At 36.7% G+C, this 13954-nt stretch overlaps 1 protein-coding gene across 6 annotated transcripts; it reads left to right on the plus strand.

Annotated features, from left to right (window-relative positions):
- Positions 1-43: 43 nt before the first annotated feature.
- On the plus strand, positions 44-13478 carry ZNF829 (zinc finger protein 829). 6 transcript variants are annotated; one of them, XM_025048070.1, is made up of 5 exons: positions 44-175; positions 799-874; positions 4249-4375; positions 4675-4770; positions 11056-13478. In XM_025048070.1, exons 2-5 carry the CDS (start codon positions 842-844, stop codon positions 12036-12038), a joined length of 1239 nt encoding a protein of 412 aa, XP_024903838.1. In that variant the 5' UTR covers positions 44-175; positions 799-841; the 3' UTR covers positions 12039-13478. The 6 variants fall into 6 exon arrangements, with proteins under 6 accessions (XP_024903838.1, XP_024903847.1, XP_024903843.1 ...); XM_025048079.1 differs by having other exon boundaries at positions 4291-4375; XM_025048075.1 differs by having other exon boundaries at positions 799-862; positions 11056-12087.
- The last annotated feature ends 476 nt before the right edge of the window (positions 13479-13954 follow it).

Raw genomic sequence — 13954 nt, forward strand, 5'->3', positions numbered from 1 at the left:
CCCCGCCCGACGCGGAGAGGCTCGGGTGCGCTCGTTTCGCTGGGGCCGAAAGGAACTGGCCGTGGGTCGCGCTCGGGGCCACATTTCCCGGAGGGCCTGGTGGCGCGCTGCGCTGCGCTTTTCGCAGGAACGCGAGTGTTTTTGTCGTGCCTGGAGGGACCGTTGGCTCGGTGAGGTGAGAGGTCGGGGGCCCCCGGGGGAGCCGGCCGGGCTGTGCAAGTCGCGACCCCGGGAGACTCGGACGACCGGTTCGGAGCCGCGTCCTCGGGCTCGTGCGGGCGGAGCGGCCCGAAGACGGGAGGTCGTGGGTTGTCTGTGGGAGAGATGGTGACCCTGAGACCTGTGTGCGGATGCGAGGTGCCCGACACTGTGGAGCTGTCACCGTATGTGCGTTGTGCACCCTGTGGTTGTGATTTTCACGCTGCGACACCGTGAGGGTGCCTGCGACTGTGCAAGTGCGCTGTGTGGGTTGCGTGGTGGCTGCGTGATTAAACGCCGTGCGTGTCCCCTTGGTTTAAGTATCACTGTGCCTAATGTCTGTTGCACTGTGTGTACGGCTATGAGGCTCTTGTCATCTTTGCGATGTGACTCCAGAACAATGTTCCCCGGGACAGAGTTGGTCAGGTTATAGCCCCTCGACAGCGGTGACCTCAAGTCTTTCCCTGAGGCACTGGGATTGGGCAGGATATCCCATTCTCCTGTGTCTGGTGGGGAATGGGGCTGGGGATGCCCTCTGACCTGACCAGTTTGGGCAGCAAGAAAAACTTGGTATCTCACAATGACTTTTTCCTCTCCTAGTTCTCCCGTTCTCCAGGTGAGGTGCCCAGAAAAGAAGAAAGGAATGCGTGATGAACTGCCTCAAGTAATGTCCAAAGTGTGTTGGGGTTTCCTCTTCGCTTTCCCCCTTCTGAAAGTGAATGCTTAATCAAGATCTGTTATTCGATCATAGGGCCCTGTAATTTATCCATTAGAGAAAAAGATTGTTGGGCCCAATAGCCCCCTAATGTTCACTGAGTTGGAAAATGGTTCCACTTCTGTTTGCTGATTTTCTTCTTTTTAAGTGCAATGTTTGTTATGATTTTAAAATAAGAGCACGATTATTTTAAGAGATTGCAAAAACACAGAAATACCAAGAAAAAAATAAAATGCGTCCATTCTAGTGTTAATAGTTTGATGTATTTTCATTTTTCCAAAATCAAATTACACTTTACCATTTTATAGTCTACATTTTCGCTAAAAAGTATCATACTCCCATGTCACCAAATGGTCTTTGTAAATGCCCTTTTTAAAAGATACATATTATTTCTTTTTATGGTTTATCCTTTTCTTCAGATCAGTTGTCACATTTTGAAACCTTTAAATTTCCACTTGTAGTCACACACATACATATATACACCTGGGTTTAAATTTGTATTTCTATGATTAACAATGAGATTGAACATCATTTCACGTGTTTATTGAATTAAGATGCCTTTTTTGTGACATGCCTGTTCACATCTCTTACCTATTTTGCTTTTGCATTATCTCATTGATTCATAGGAGTTCTTTATATAATCTGCATGTGGATCCTTCATTGATTATAATTTTCTACTATCTGGATTGTTTCATCTTTTCCTTTAAGATGGTTTTATGAATAGAAGTCTTCATTTTAATGTAGTCAGTTTTATCAACTTTTTTCCTTGATGATTGGTGCTTTTTGGATCTTATTTAAGAAACCCTTCCCTGTCCCAAAGTTATGCAAATATTCTCCTATATTTATGCTTAAAGCTATAAGTTTTGCCTCTTCTGTTTATATCTTTAAGCCTAACTGGATTTTGTATGTGGTGTAAAGTGGGGGTCAGGGTTTTCTCCCCTTATGAATACCCACTTTTCTCAGCGTATGTTAGAAAGTCCATTGTATTCTCACTGCAAATATATCCAAATACATATAATGCAAATATGTGCAGTGTCTGTATGTGCATAGGTGTGTTTATGAGCTCTTCATTTGGTTCTTTTGATCTATTGGTATATATACCTTTACCAGTATCATAATCTTGATTATTCTAGTTTCTGTCTCCTTCGAAGATAATTTGGCTTTTCTTCCTGTGGCTGTTTTTAAAACTTTCTGTTTTCGATTTTCTTTAGTATAATGTGTTTAAGTGTGCATTAAAAAAAATTATCTGTTTGGGATTTGTAAGGGTTTTTGAATTTGTCGATAGGTGTTTTTTATTCAGGAAAATTCTTGGCCAAAAGACTGTCCCTGCCTCATTCTCTCTCTCACTCTCCTTTTCAGGCTCTAATTAAACATAGGTTAGCACTTATTATTTATTTATTTCATTTCTTAATCTTTTGATTTTTAGAGTTGATACAGCTCACTTTGGACCCAGGAGCCTAAAGGATGCCCTCTTGGTTGGCCCAAAATGAAGGAGAAGTAACCTAATTTCTCCAGTGAGATAGAAATAAATGTCATTTTCCAAACAGTAACTGATTCTTGGACACCAAGTGTCCTACAATTTAATTCCAATTCTGACACTAACTACTCAGAGTTAGCATAGACCCCACAGGTTAAGGGACTCAGTTTCACAAAATTGCCCTATTTTAGAAAACCAGCCCCAAGTTTGCGTGTCCCTAAGAAGTTTGCACTTCTGTCCAGCAAACCTCAAATTCAAGAATTCCCATGATCCCCACTCAGGTTCAGTAATTTATTAGATTTATAGGTACAATCACATTCTCATTACAGAAATATATTTACAATCACAATCCTATAAATGGTATAACTCGGGAACAGCAAAATGAAAGAAATGCCTAGGGCAAAAGGTGAGAGGGGGGATCATGTCTGGAAAGGATGTTAAGAATTTTGCCTAATGTTTCAAATGAAATGTTTTTCAGTAATATTTATATTGTTGAAAATTCTGCCACCAGTAAAATTACAAAAGTTAAAGAATTTATGTAACTAGGGAATAACTCTTGTAACTGTCATAAGAACACTTCAGTTTCTAAGAAATTTAAATTAGGCTCTTGTCTAAGATAGTGATGTTTTAGATCAATGTAGTGACTTTCTTGAGCTAAATGTAGATTTAGATTTTTCCATACCACATTCCTCATTTCCTGTTCCGGCAAAAGAGTTTCATTACATTTTTCTTTAAATCGTTGACATTGATGTGATTAGGACCACGCACATGCATTTAATCTGAGCCAAGTAATATACTAGACCCTAGATTCTATTTAGTACAATTTTTATTTTTCTGAGGATAAATTACGTTGTTTTTTCATTTCCCTGGTTCCATACATATGTCGCTCATTTTTTAAAAACCAGATCCAACAACATTGCTGTCAGTTGCCTATCAGTAGTAGTATTGTTTTTTACTAGCTCTTCGTTTTTATATATTAGCCCTTTATTTTTCCTCGAAGACCTCTTCATGGTCCACTGTCCTCCTGTTCCTACGCGTTGCTCTCTAGGTCTGCTACCAGATATTGTCCTGGGACTTGCCTTTTACAGTTGTACTGGAACTCCGTTCGCCATTTTCATGTTAGTTTTTTAGTTTCTGAATATAGTACTCTTTCTTTCTTAATTTATTCCCACTTTCGATGAGACACATAGATCACTAGCTTCCTAAGAAAAGCTACGTAGGAGATACTTTTATTCCCTGTGGATCTAGAATTGTCTTGGCTTAATCTTCACGCAAGTATGGTATTTAATCTTGGCTTGGTATACAGGCTTCGCACTAGCTTTGACTGGGTGTAGAATTCTAGGCCAGAATTCATTTTCCTTTGTGATATTAAAGGAATCATTTTGTTTTCTTATTTCAGTGGTGCTGTTGAGAAGTCCATTGCCATTCTGATTCCTGAAAATTTTTATGTGATCCATGTCTTCTTCCTGGAAGCTTTTAGAATGTTCTGTTTTCCCCTAATATTCTGAAATTTTACTCCAAAATGTATTGTAAAATGTTTTTTAAAGTCCACCATCTTTTCCCTTTTTCGGGGCTTAAAGGGAAAATGGGAAGGGAGAAAGGCTCACATTATTCACTTATCCAGGTATTGAGCTCCAGGCTTGCTATTTCATCTCACTGGAAAAGCCCACTCTACCTGCGTATTCCTAGATACATCTTTCTGTATAGAGGAGGTAAATATTCTACTGGTATAATAGGGTTCCAGCCCCTGAAATTTGCTTAGTAATCTCTGTCCTTTCCTGTAGAGCCTTCCGTCACCATCTCTACTACCATCTTTTCCGTATCTCCTTCCATGGTGAAAGCATGTTTGTTGTTTCAGGGGTCAGTGATGTTCAGGGATGTATCTATAAACTTCTCTCAGGAGGAGTGGGAATGCCTGGACCCTGGTCAGATGAATTTATACAAAGAAGTGATGTTGGAGAATTTCAGCAACCTGGTTTCAGTGGGTAAGGATAAATCTCCCCCAAAATTCAGAATCTGCCCTCAGGAATATCTTCTTTCTCCATTGTAAATTATGTGTTTCAAATAACCAGCTAAATTTCTACTCCGTGTTCCCGAAGGAATGGCCGGAGTTGGAATGAAACGGAAGAATTGGAAATGGGCAGCTCCAGTGAGCTGTGGCTGAAGCTTCACCTTCCTCTGGTCCTTCCTATAGTGGCATATCTTCCTTGATCACCAAGGGACCGGACCTGATTTCTGGGACACTCACAGCATAACCATGTCCCATGTCTTTTCTTGTGATCAGGACTTTCCAGTGCTAAGCCAGTTGTGATCTCCTTATTGGAAGAAGGAAAAGAGCCCTGGATGGTTGAAAGAGAGGTGAAAAGAGGCCTTTGTTCAGGTAAGTGAGAGTCGATATGGCAGTAACTCTGTCCAAAATTGGGTTGTGTTTTTATTACTTAGGTTCATGTTATTTATATAACCAAGTCTCTTATCAGCTCTATGATTTGAAAATATTATCTGCCATGTAGTGAGTTGTGTTTTCACCCTCTCGATTTTGTCCTTAAATAGCAGCACAAAAGTTTTTAATTTTGATGAAATCCAATTTATCTATTTTTTCTTTGATTGCTTGTGCTTTTGGTGTAAATCCTTTAAGAGTCTTAGGAATGAAATTTATACCCTCTGAACGTAGAAAAATATTTCACACCCTATTGATAGGAAAAAGTTTTAATGTCAGTTAAAAGTTATAAGAAAAAATAAAATTATAAGAACACTGCTCCCCACCAAAAGAAGTTTTTCCTCAGTTGTACACACAAAGAGAGCTTTTAACTTTAGTTCTTTTCTTAGCTATGAGATAAACAAAGAACTAAAGAACTCAGCAATGCAGATCTCCAAGGTCTTTTCCTTTCCAAGAAGCATAGGACGGTACAAACAGACCTACAAGAAAGATGACAATTGAGATTATCTGTTGTCTCACTTACTAGAGAATGGCTCCCCAGATAACTGGCACAGATTTCCATTATCCCTACAGAAATCAGGATAAAATCACATTCTAATCGCTATAACTTACCAGCATTGCACAAACCAGAACCAAAAATTGACTTGGTCCAAAAACAGCACAAAAACACGTTGGGGAGGGGGTGGCTGAGAGAAACAGAGTGAATGAAAATAGAGGTTTCCATTGCTGCTTGGGATTTACTGTGGCGCCAAGAAGACCTGCTGGACTTGAATAGCCTTCACGTCTCAGGTCGCACGTTTTATTGACTCCTGCAGATGGGTCCATTTGAACATCTCAGCGGGACCTTCAGAATTGTCAGGGTAACATTTTCAAAACTTTTCAAACATACAACTTTTCAAAAATTAAACATGATTCTTTTATAAATACATGAGAAGCACATTTGAAAGATTTATTTAGTTGATTAACGAGAGAACCAGTGGAATGGTACAGCTGATTCAAGTTATCTTGGAGAGCTTGAGTTTGCATTGTCACTGAAAGGAAGAATGCAGGAATAACATCACTAACTTGGATACAAAAACTAGTTACTGGCTTACAGGATGATAAAACCATAACCTTCAGGCTATCTTTTCCATTTGTAACTTATCAGTCTTTTTCAGTTTAACATCTAACATTAACAGAGCCTGGCCTGGGCCCTAGTAAGTAGTATATAGTAAGTGAAACAAAGGTACATTTCCCTAGAGAATTAAATAATCCTCAGATGGACCTATTAGATGATATACTGGTATGACATTGAAAAGACATGAGATATTCATCCTTTTGCATGATTTTGAATTTTAGATAGTTTACCTTAACAGAGATACGTATCCAAAGGCTGGGCATCTGAATGCCTGTTTAACTGGTTGCCAGATGGCTCTAGAGAAGGGCAGTACCAGTCTGTACCTCCAGCAGCGGCGCATGAGTTTCAGTGTTTCTAGCTGCACTTGTCATGACCCAGCTTTCTACTCTCCTATGTCTAATAAGTGAGAGCGATATTTTATTGCTTTCATTTGCATTTCTAATTATTAATAGCTATGAACATCTGATACATCTGTTAGCCTTGTTAATAATCTTTATTATTATTTTTATTAACTTCTTTCTGTTAATTTGCAAGTATCTTCTAGTCTACTGTGCATTAAATATATGGTGGCCTACATTTAACAGAAATCTTTAATTTTGATGTATTTTCAATTTATGTTTTTACTTTATGGTTTGTACCTCTGGAGTTTTATGTAAGTTATCTTCCCTTGCCTGTTTTTCACAAAGATTTCCTTCTGTGTTTTATTTTTAAATTATAGTTTCGCTTTTCATGTTATGTATTTAATCCATTCGAAGTAATCCATTTATGTGATGTTAGGTGGGGATCCAGGGTGTTTTTCTTCCATAAACGGAACCATTTTCTCCTCTACCATCCATTAAAGAATTGAGCTTTCTCCATTGATTTCTGGTGCCATCTTTATTGAATAATAAATGCTCGTATATGAGTCTGTATCTCAGTGCTCTGTTGCACTTCCTCTAGTATAATGCCAGTACCAGGGTATCTTTATTTCTGTGGCTAGTATTTTTTAATATCTAAAAGAGCAAGCCGTCCTTTACTCTTGTTTTTCATATCCAGGGTTTACTTAGCATCTCTTGTACTTCTGCTTCTCTTTATAAAATTTTAGAATAAATTCACATCATTAAAAAATATCCAACTAGAGTTTTGATCAGATTACTTTGAATTCAGAATTATTTTGGAGAGACTTGACATCTTTATAATATTAAACTTAACAAGTTATATAAATGTCTAACCAGTGTGGACACTTGAAAAAATTGTCCCTTTAGAAGCATGGAATGTTTCTTGATTCATTCAAGTTATTTTAATGTCATTTATGAGAGTAAAAAATTATTCTCCATAGCAATTTTTAAACTCTTCACTGTTATTTTCTAGATTTTAAAGTAGATTTTGTTGCTGTTGTGAGCATTTATAATTTTTCAGTTGGTTTTGTCGGTCCAGGGAAATAGTACTATTATTTATAATACTTTTTTTCATATGGGAAAAAGTTTAATCTTATTAGTTATCAAGAAAACGCAAATTAATTGGACACCATTATGACACCCACAACACGGGCAAAAATTTAATTCTGAGATTAGTAAAACAGTAGGGAAGAATATGGAGCATTATGCACCCTCATAAGCTGTTGGCAGGGTGTAAATTTGACAACTGCTTTTTCAGTCTTTTTTTTTTTAAAATTTTATTGCAGTGAGAACATTTAACATGATATCTACCCTTTTAACAGATTTTCGAGTGTATAATATGATATCGCTTACTATAGGCACACCGTGGTATAACAGATCCCTAGAACTTATTCACCTTGCATAACTGGAGCTTTATACCTACCTGTTGATTAGCCAACTGCCTGTTTCCCCTTCACCTCAGCCTCTGACAACCACCATTATACTCTTCCCTTCTATGAGTTTTACTCTTTTAGATATCTCATATAAGTAAAATCATGTAGTACATGTCCTTCTGTGACTAGCTTATTTCACTTAGCCATACTGTCTTCAAGATTCATTCATGTCAATATTGCAGGATTTCCTCCTTTTTTAGGACAGAATAATATTTCATTGTATGTATACCAAGTTTTCTTTATCCATGCATCATCTGTGGATTTAGGTGGTTTGCACGTCTTGGCTATTGTGAATAGTGTTGCAGCGAACACAAAAGTGCCAATATCTCTTCAGAAGCCTGATTTAAGTTCTTTTGAATAAATACCCAGAAGTGGGATTGATGTATCAGTTGTATTTGATGATTCTATTTTTAAATTTTTGAGGAACTTCCAGACTTTTCTGTAGCGGCTGCAGCATTTTGCATTTTCACCAGTACTGTACAAGGATTGTGGTTTCTCAGCATCTTCTTCAACACTTGGTGTCTTTTGTTTTGTGATAATAGCCATCGTAATAGTGATAGGTGCTAACACATCATGATTTCGATTTGCCTTTCCCTAGTGATTAGTGATATTGAGCATCAGTTCATATACCTCTTGGTCATTTATGTGTCTTCTTTGGAGAAATGTCTATTCAAGTCCTTAATCCATTTTTTAATCGGGATATTAGTTTCTTCGCTTATATAGTTTTGAAATTAACCCCTTGTCAGATACACGTATCCCCCGCTTTTCAAAAGTTCGTGTTACACCACTTCACTTTTATGAAAGATCTGCATTAGTACCTGTTGTCATTAACTGTAAGTCGAAGAGTTTGCTTTTTCAAAAAAAGGCGCAGTGTGAAAATAGTGTTCAGCATCTGTTTTGCAGTGAGCCAGTATAGAGACAGTGTGTACCCCAGCAGTGAGAGTGCCACTGCCAAACTTTTTTCTGGAAAACTGCACACAGTATCACAGAGTCCCGTTGTCATAGCTTTGTACTGCGTTTGCGAGCATCTGCGCTTTATCTCGATTTATTTTGTGTATCTATTCGCAAAATGTGTCCTAAGGTAGAGAGGCCTAAGAGAGCTCATAAGGGTTATGCTTAGTGTAAAACTGGATATAATTAAACATTTCACTTGTGATGAATGACATCAAGACATTGTGCATGCATTGAATTTTGAGTCTGGGAACACAAAAAATTTTTCATATACAATAATGGTAATTGCTTCTTTACTTTATGCCATTTTGACTTACAAAAATTTTCATAGGAACACCAAAGTTTGGGATAGCAGGGGAAACCTGATTGTGGTTGGCAGATATTTTCTTCCATTTCACCGGTTGCCTTTTCATTCCATTGATTATTTTTCTTGGCTTTGCAGAAACTTAAGTTTGATGTAGTTTCGTTTGTCTCTTTTTGCTTGTGTTTCTCGTGCTCTGGTGTCATCTATGAAATCATCATTAATGTGATCAAACTTTTCCCCTATCTGTTCTTCTAGGAAATTTACAGTGTTAGATTTTAAGTTTAAGTCTTTAATCCATTTTGAGTTGATTTTTCTGTATGATTTAAGGTAAGGAAGGGTTCAATTTTTTTTCCTTTTGTATGTGGCTATCTAGTTTTTCCAACACCATTTGTTAAAGAGACTTTCCTTTCTTCATTATGTAGTCTTGGTTGGCACTCTTGTTGCAAATTAGTTGACTGTATACATGTGAATTTATTTCTAGGCTGTTTGTTGTATTCCACTGGTTTATGTGAATGTCTCTATGCCAGTACCATACTGTTTTAATTGCTATAGCTTTGTAATATATTTTGAAGTCAAGAAGTGTGATGCCTTCAACTTTGTTATACTTCGTAAAGATTATTTTGACTCTTTGAATTGTTTTTTCTCTTTCTGTAAAAATATGCCATTGGGGTTTTGATAGCTAGTGCGTTGAATCTGTAGTTTAATATAGTCCCGTTCATTTATTTTTGTTTTTACTTCCCTTGCCTTTGAGATCAAATTCATAAAATCCTCTTTAAGTCCATGGTCCTTGAGTTTAGTTTCTAGGGAGGAGATCTTAATGGTCTCACTAATAACATTCCTTGAACTCACCTTCAGCTTTCAGTATTATTCGTACCCCACTATTAGAAGTGCTTGATGCCTCCAATTCTTGTGCACTTGTGGGGCTCTGTACCATGAATCACTGCTGTGGAATTCACTCACTGTAGCTCAGTTTGACTTTCTCTGGTCTGCAGTCAATCATCCATTGGCTTTCTAGCTTCTAAGTTTTATTGCTACAGTCTTCTCTAATATGCTTCATCCTAGTGGGGTTTTTCTTTCCTCTTTTTAAGCTTTTACTGTAATATTCCTGTGAATTCATGGACAAGCATTGGTAAACTCGTATACAGTGTGCTATTTTTAAGAGACATTATTAAAAGTACAATTGACCTTCATTACTCACAGATTTTATAATTACGTATTCACCTACTCATTAAGTTTATTTGTAAACCCCAAATCAGTACTTTCTGTGCTTTCATTGTCATCGTGGATATGTGCAGAATAGCAAAAAAAGATTGATGTGGCTGGCGTACCTCTCATTTCCTCACAGAGCCTGTTTCATTCTTGCTTTTTTCTCTCACGCAGGCTGCTTCCCTTCTTAGCCACTACCATGACTTGAAGATTTCATTTCTTACTCTCCCAGAGTCAGCATCACAGAATTCGAAGGCAAACTATTTTCATTCAATCTCCAACATATCCAGCTCTATTCTTGACAATTTCTTTCAGCAACTTAGACTTGCTGCAGACTGTACTCTAATGTGAACCGGCCAACAACATAACTTTTACACAGAGTCTCTGACTCCCTCTCCCAATTTGTACATTTCAGTACTTTTATTCCTCTGCAGTCCTTCATAGGTCTGATAATTGTCTACAAATTACAAAACATACAGTATGATACTGGGCATGTGAATATATGTTTATAAATATGTTTATGTGGTAAGAATCACTGTATAACATGGAAGATAACCCTGAACAGGGTATATTCATCAAAGTTTTAGGTGATTCTGATCCACACCAGAATTTCAGGATTATAGAGGTCATCTAGTTTCCTAATGGTCCTCTTCAACTTACACTGTTGTGTCTCCATAATGTCTGTACTTGTCAATTTTACAAGTTGCTTAGCCCGATTTAAAAACTAAGCGTTTCCTTTCCCATATGTTATTTTCAGCTTAATATTCCTATTTCTTTTTTAGAAGTATAACCTCTCTCAGAATAGGAAAAATGAACATATGCCTTTTTATTTTCATTCAGATCTGGAATCAATGTGTGAGACCAAGATATTATCTCTAAAGAAGAGACATTTTAGTCAAGTAATATTTATCCATGAAGAAGACATGCCCACTCTTATTCAGCCTACATTTCTTACTCCACATCAAAAAAGTGTTAATGAAGAGAAACCCTGTGAATATAAGATATGCGCAAAGACCTTTAATCAGAACTCAGAATTTATTCAACATCAGAGGATTCATTCTGTTGAAAAACTCTATGAATGTAAGGAGTGTGGGAAATCCTTTAGTCGTGGTTCACTTGTTACTCGACATCAGAGGATTCACACTGGTGAAAAACCCTATGAATGTAAGGAATGTGGCAAGGCCTTTAGTTGTAGTTCGTATTTTTCTCAACATCAGAGGATTCACACTGGTGAGAAACCCTATGAATGTAAGGAATGTGGGAAAGCTTTTAATTATTGTTCAAACCTTAATGATCATCAGAGAATTCACACTGGTGAGAAACCCTATAAATGTAAAGTATGTGGAAAAGCCTTTACTAAAAGTTCACAACTTTTCCCACATCTGAGGATTCATACTGGTGAGAAACCTTATGAATGTAAGGAATGTGGGAAAACCTTTACTCAACACTCAAGGCTTATTCAACATCAGAGAATTCATACCGGTGAGAAACCCTATGAATGTAAGGAATGCGGGAAGGCCTTTAGTAGTGCCTCAACACTCACTAATCATCACAGAATTCATGCTGGCAAGAAACTCTATAAATGTAAAGAATGTGGAAAGGCCTTTATTCAGAGCTCAGAACTTATTCAGCATCAGAGAATCCATACAGATGAAAAACCTTATGAATGTAATAAATGTGGCAAGGCTTTTAACAAGGGCTCAAACCTTAAAAGACATCAAAGAATTCATACTGGTGAGAAACCCTATGAATGTAGGGAATGCGGAAAGGCCTTTGGTAGTCGCTCTGACCTCATTCGCCATGAAGGAATTCATACTGGGTGAATGATAGGCCCCTTTGAAAATTTTTATAATAATATTTTTAATAACAGATGATTTTCTAAAACACCCAGATAACGCATGATTGGAAGTTCTCTGTTGTAGTTTTTTAGGGCTCCTGTAACAAAGTACCACAAAACTGGGCAAAATAAAATAACAGAAGTTTATTCTCACAGTTTTGGAGCCTTGAAATCCAAAATCAGTGTTGGCAGGGTTGGTTCTTTCTGAGGGTTTGGGGACGCATCTGTTCCATGCCCTTCTCCTGGCTTCCACAGTCTTCAACAGTCTTGGCTTATAGAGGCATCATTCCAATCTCTGCCTCCATCTTCACACTGCATTGTTCCTGTGTATCTGTGTATCTTCTCTTATATAAGGTGTGAGCCTTATTAGATTAGAGCTCACCCTAATGACCTCATCTTAACTTGATTACATTTGCAAAGACCTTGTCTCCATGTAAGATCACATTCACAGGTACCAGGGCTTAAGGCTTCAACATGGTTCAACCTATAACACTTTGTTAACTCTGTTTTATCTAACATACTTGGCTATTTTCTTTTATGTTTAACTTGTTAATCAAATGTATTTTCAAATATGAACTCAAGGTTTAAATTAAACCTACCTTCCCCTCCAGGGTTCTGTCTTTCAGTAATTCCGTTCCCATTGTTGTGTTCTCTTTTCTTGGTTATATATTTGTGTTTATATTAGCTTAGTTCTAGGGCCATCTTTTCTCTTGCTCATATCTATAGATCTGAGCCTCCACTAATACTACAATGTAAATTGTGTTGTATAGGCTATCTTAATTCATGGCAGAATCATAACTTTGTTTTTGAAGGTAGCTCTAGTCTTTTTGTAAAACGTGTTTTTGTATTGTAATAAAGTAGAACACAAAGAAATAATAGATTATTTGTAAAACCTGCCAAACAAATTACTACTTTCAAATTATTACAACATATTATTCCAGACTTTATTTAGTGTAATCATGATATGCATGCTGTTCTGTAACCTGCTTTTTTCATGCTGCCATTTCATTAAGTATAAATGTTTATCATTCTAACAATGTCATAATCTTTCTGTCGTTGACTGTCATTTTGCTAAGTACTACTGATGGACATGGTTGCTCACTGAAAGTTGCCCTCTAAACATATTAGTGATTTTTTTTGTTTTTCTAAAATACATTACATGTCAGTGCTTAAATAACCGATGAACATTTTCTCTGTAAAACATTGCTAATCCTCCCATTGTAATCACTGTTATCAATTTGTTATTTATTTTTCCAGATCACTTTTAAGAAGTACTTCTATTTACAAATGTGTGCAAACAAATATATAAATACTTACAAATATTTGTAGAAAACTTAGTGCTGCTTTATGATTTTTTTGTATGAAGGTATATACTAATGTGTGTGTTGGATTGCTGTGAGGATTAAATGAGTTAAGAAATATAAAATGGTTGGGACTGTTACTAACATATAGTAACTATTTAATGGATGTTATCCAGTAGTAGCATCAATGTCCTCATCATTGTTATTTGTGAAAAGGACTTTAACCATGTTATACACCTTAGTAGATATCAAAAATTCATAATGAGAAAGACCAGTGGGTGTAATGTTTATAGTAAAGCTTTTCACCAACACTTACTACTTATTGAGTAGAGATAAAAAGAAATAAGTCATGCAAAAACATGAATAATTTCATACCCATCAAAAGATCTATTTACAAATTGAAAATAGTTGAAAATTAATTTGTCAAAAAAGGAGAGAAAATTATGAAATATTTACTCAGTCACTTCCCTCTAAAAGTAGAACAAATGTAGGTCACATTTTTTTCCAGAAAGGGGAAAAGTTAAAATGATAGTTAACAAATATATGAAAATCAATAGTATTCCAAATAACATGAGTGAAGAAGAAAATCAGCCCCCAAATT

Source organism: Pteropus alecto, unplaced genomic scaffold (assembly GCF_000325575.1).
Source record: "Pteropus alecto unplaced genomic scaffold, ASM32557v1 scaffold41, whole genome shotgun sequence".
Classification (NCBI taxonomy): Eukaryota; Metazoa; Chordata; class Mammalia; order Chiroptera; family Pteropodidae; genus Pteropus; species Pteropus alecto.

Excerpts from the sequence above, each read along its gene's own strand:
- ZNF829 (XM_025048070.1), top strand. The coding sequence starts at position 842 with ATGCGTGATGAACTGCCTCAAGTAATGTCCAAA. Across the intron at positions 4,376-4,674 it reads CAGCAACCTGGTTTCAGTGG|GACTTTCCAGTGCTAAGCCA; the intron begins GTAAGGATAAAT and ends TCTTGTGATCAG. Across the intron at positions 4,771-11,055 it reads GAAAAGAGGCCTTTGTTCAG|ATCTGGAATCAATGTGTGAG; the intron begins GTAAGTGAGAGT and ends ATTTTCATTCAG.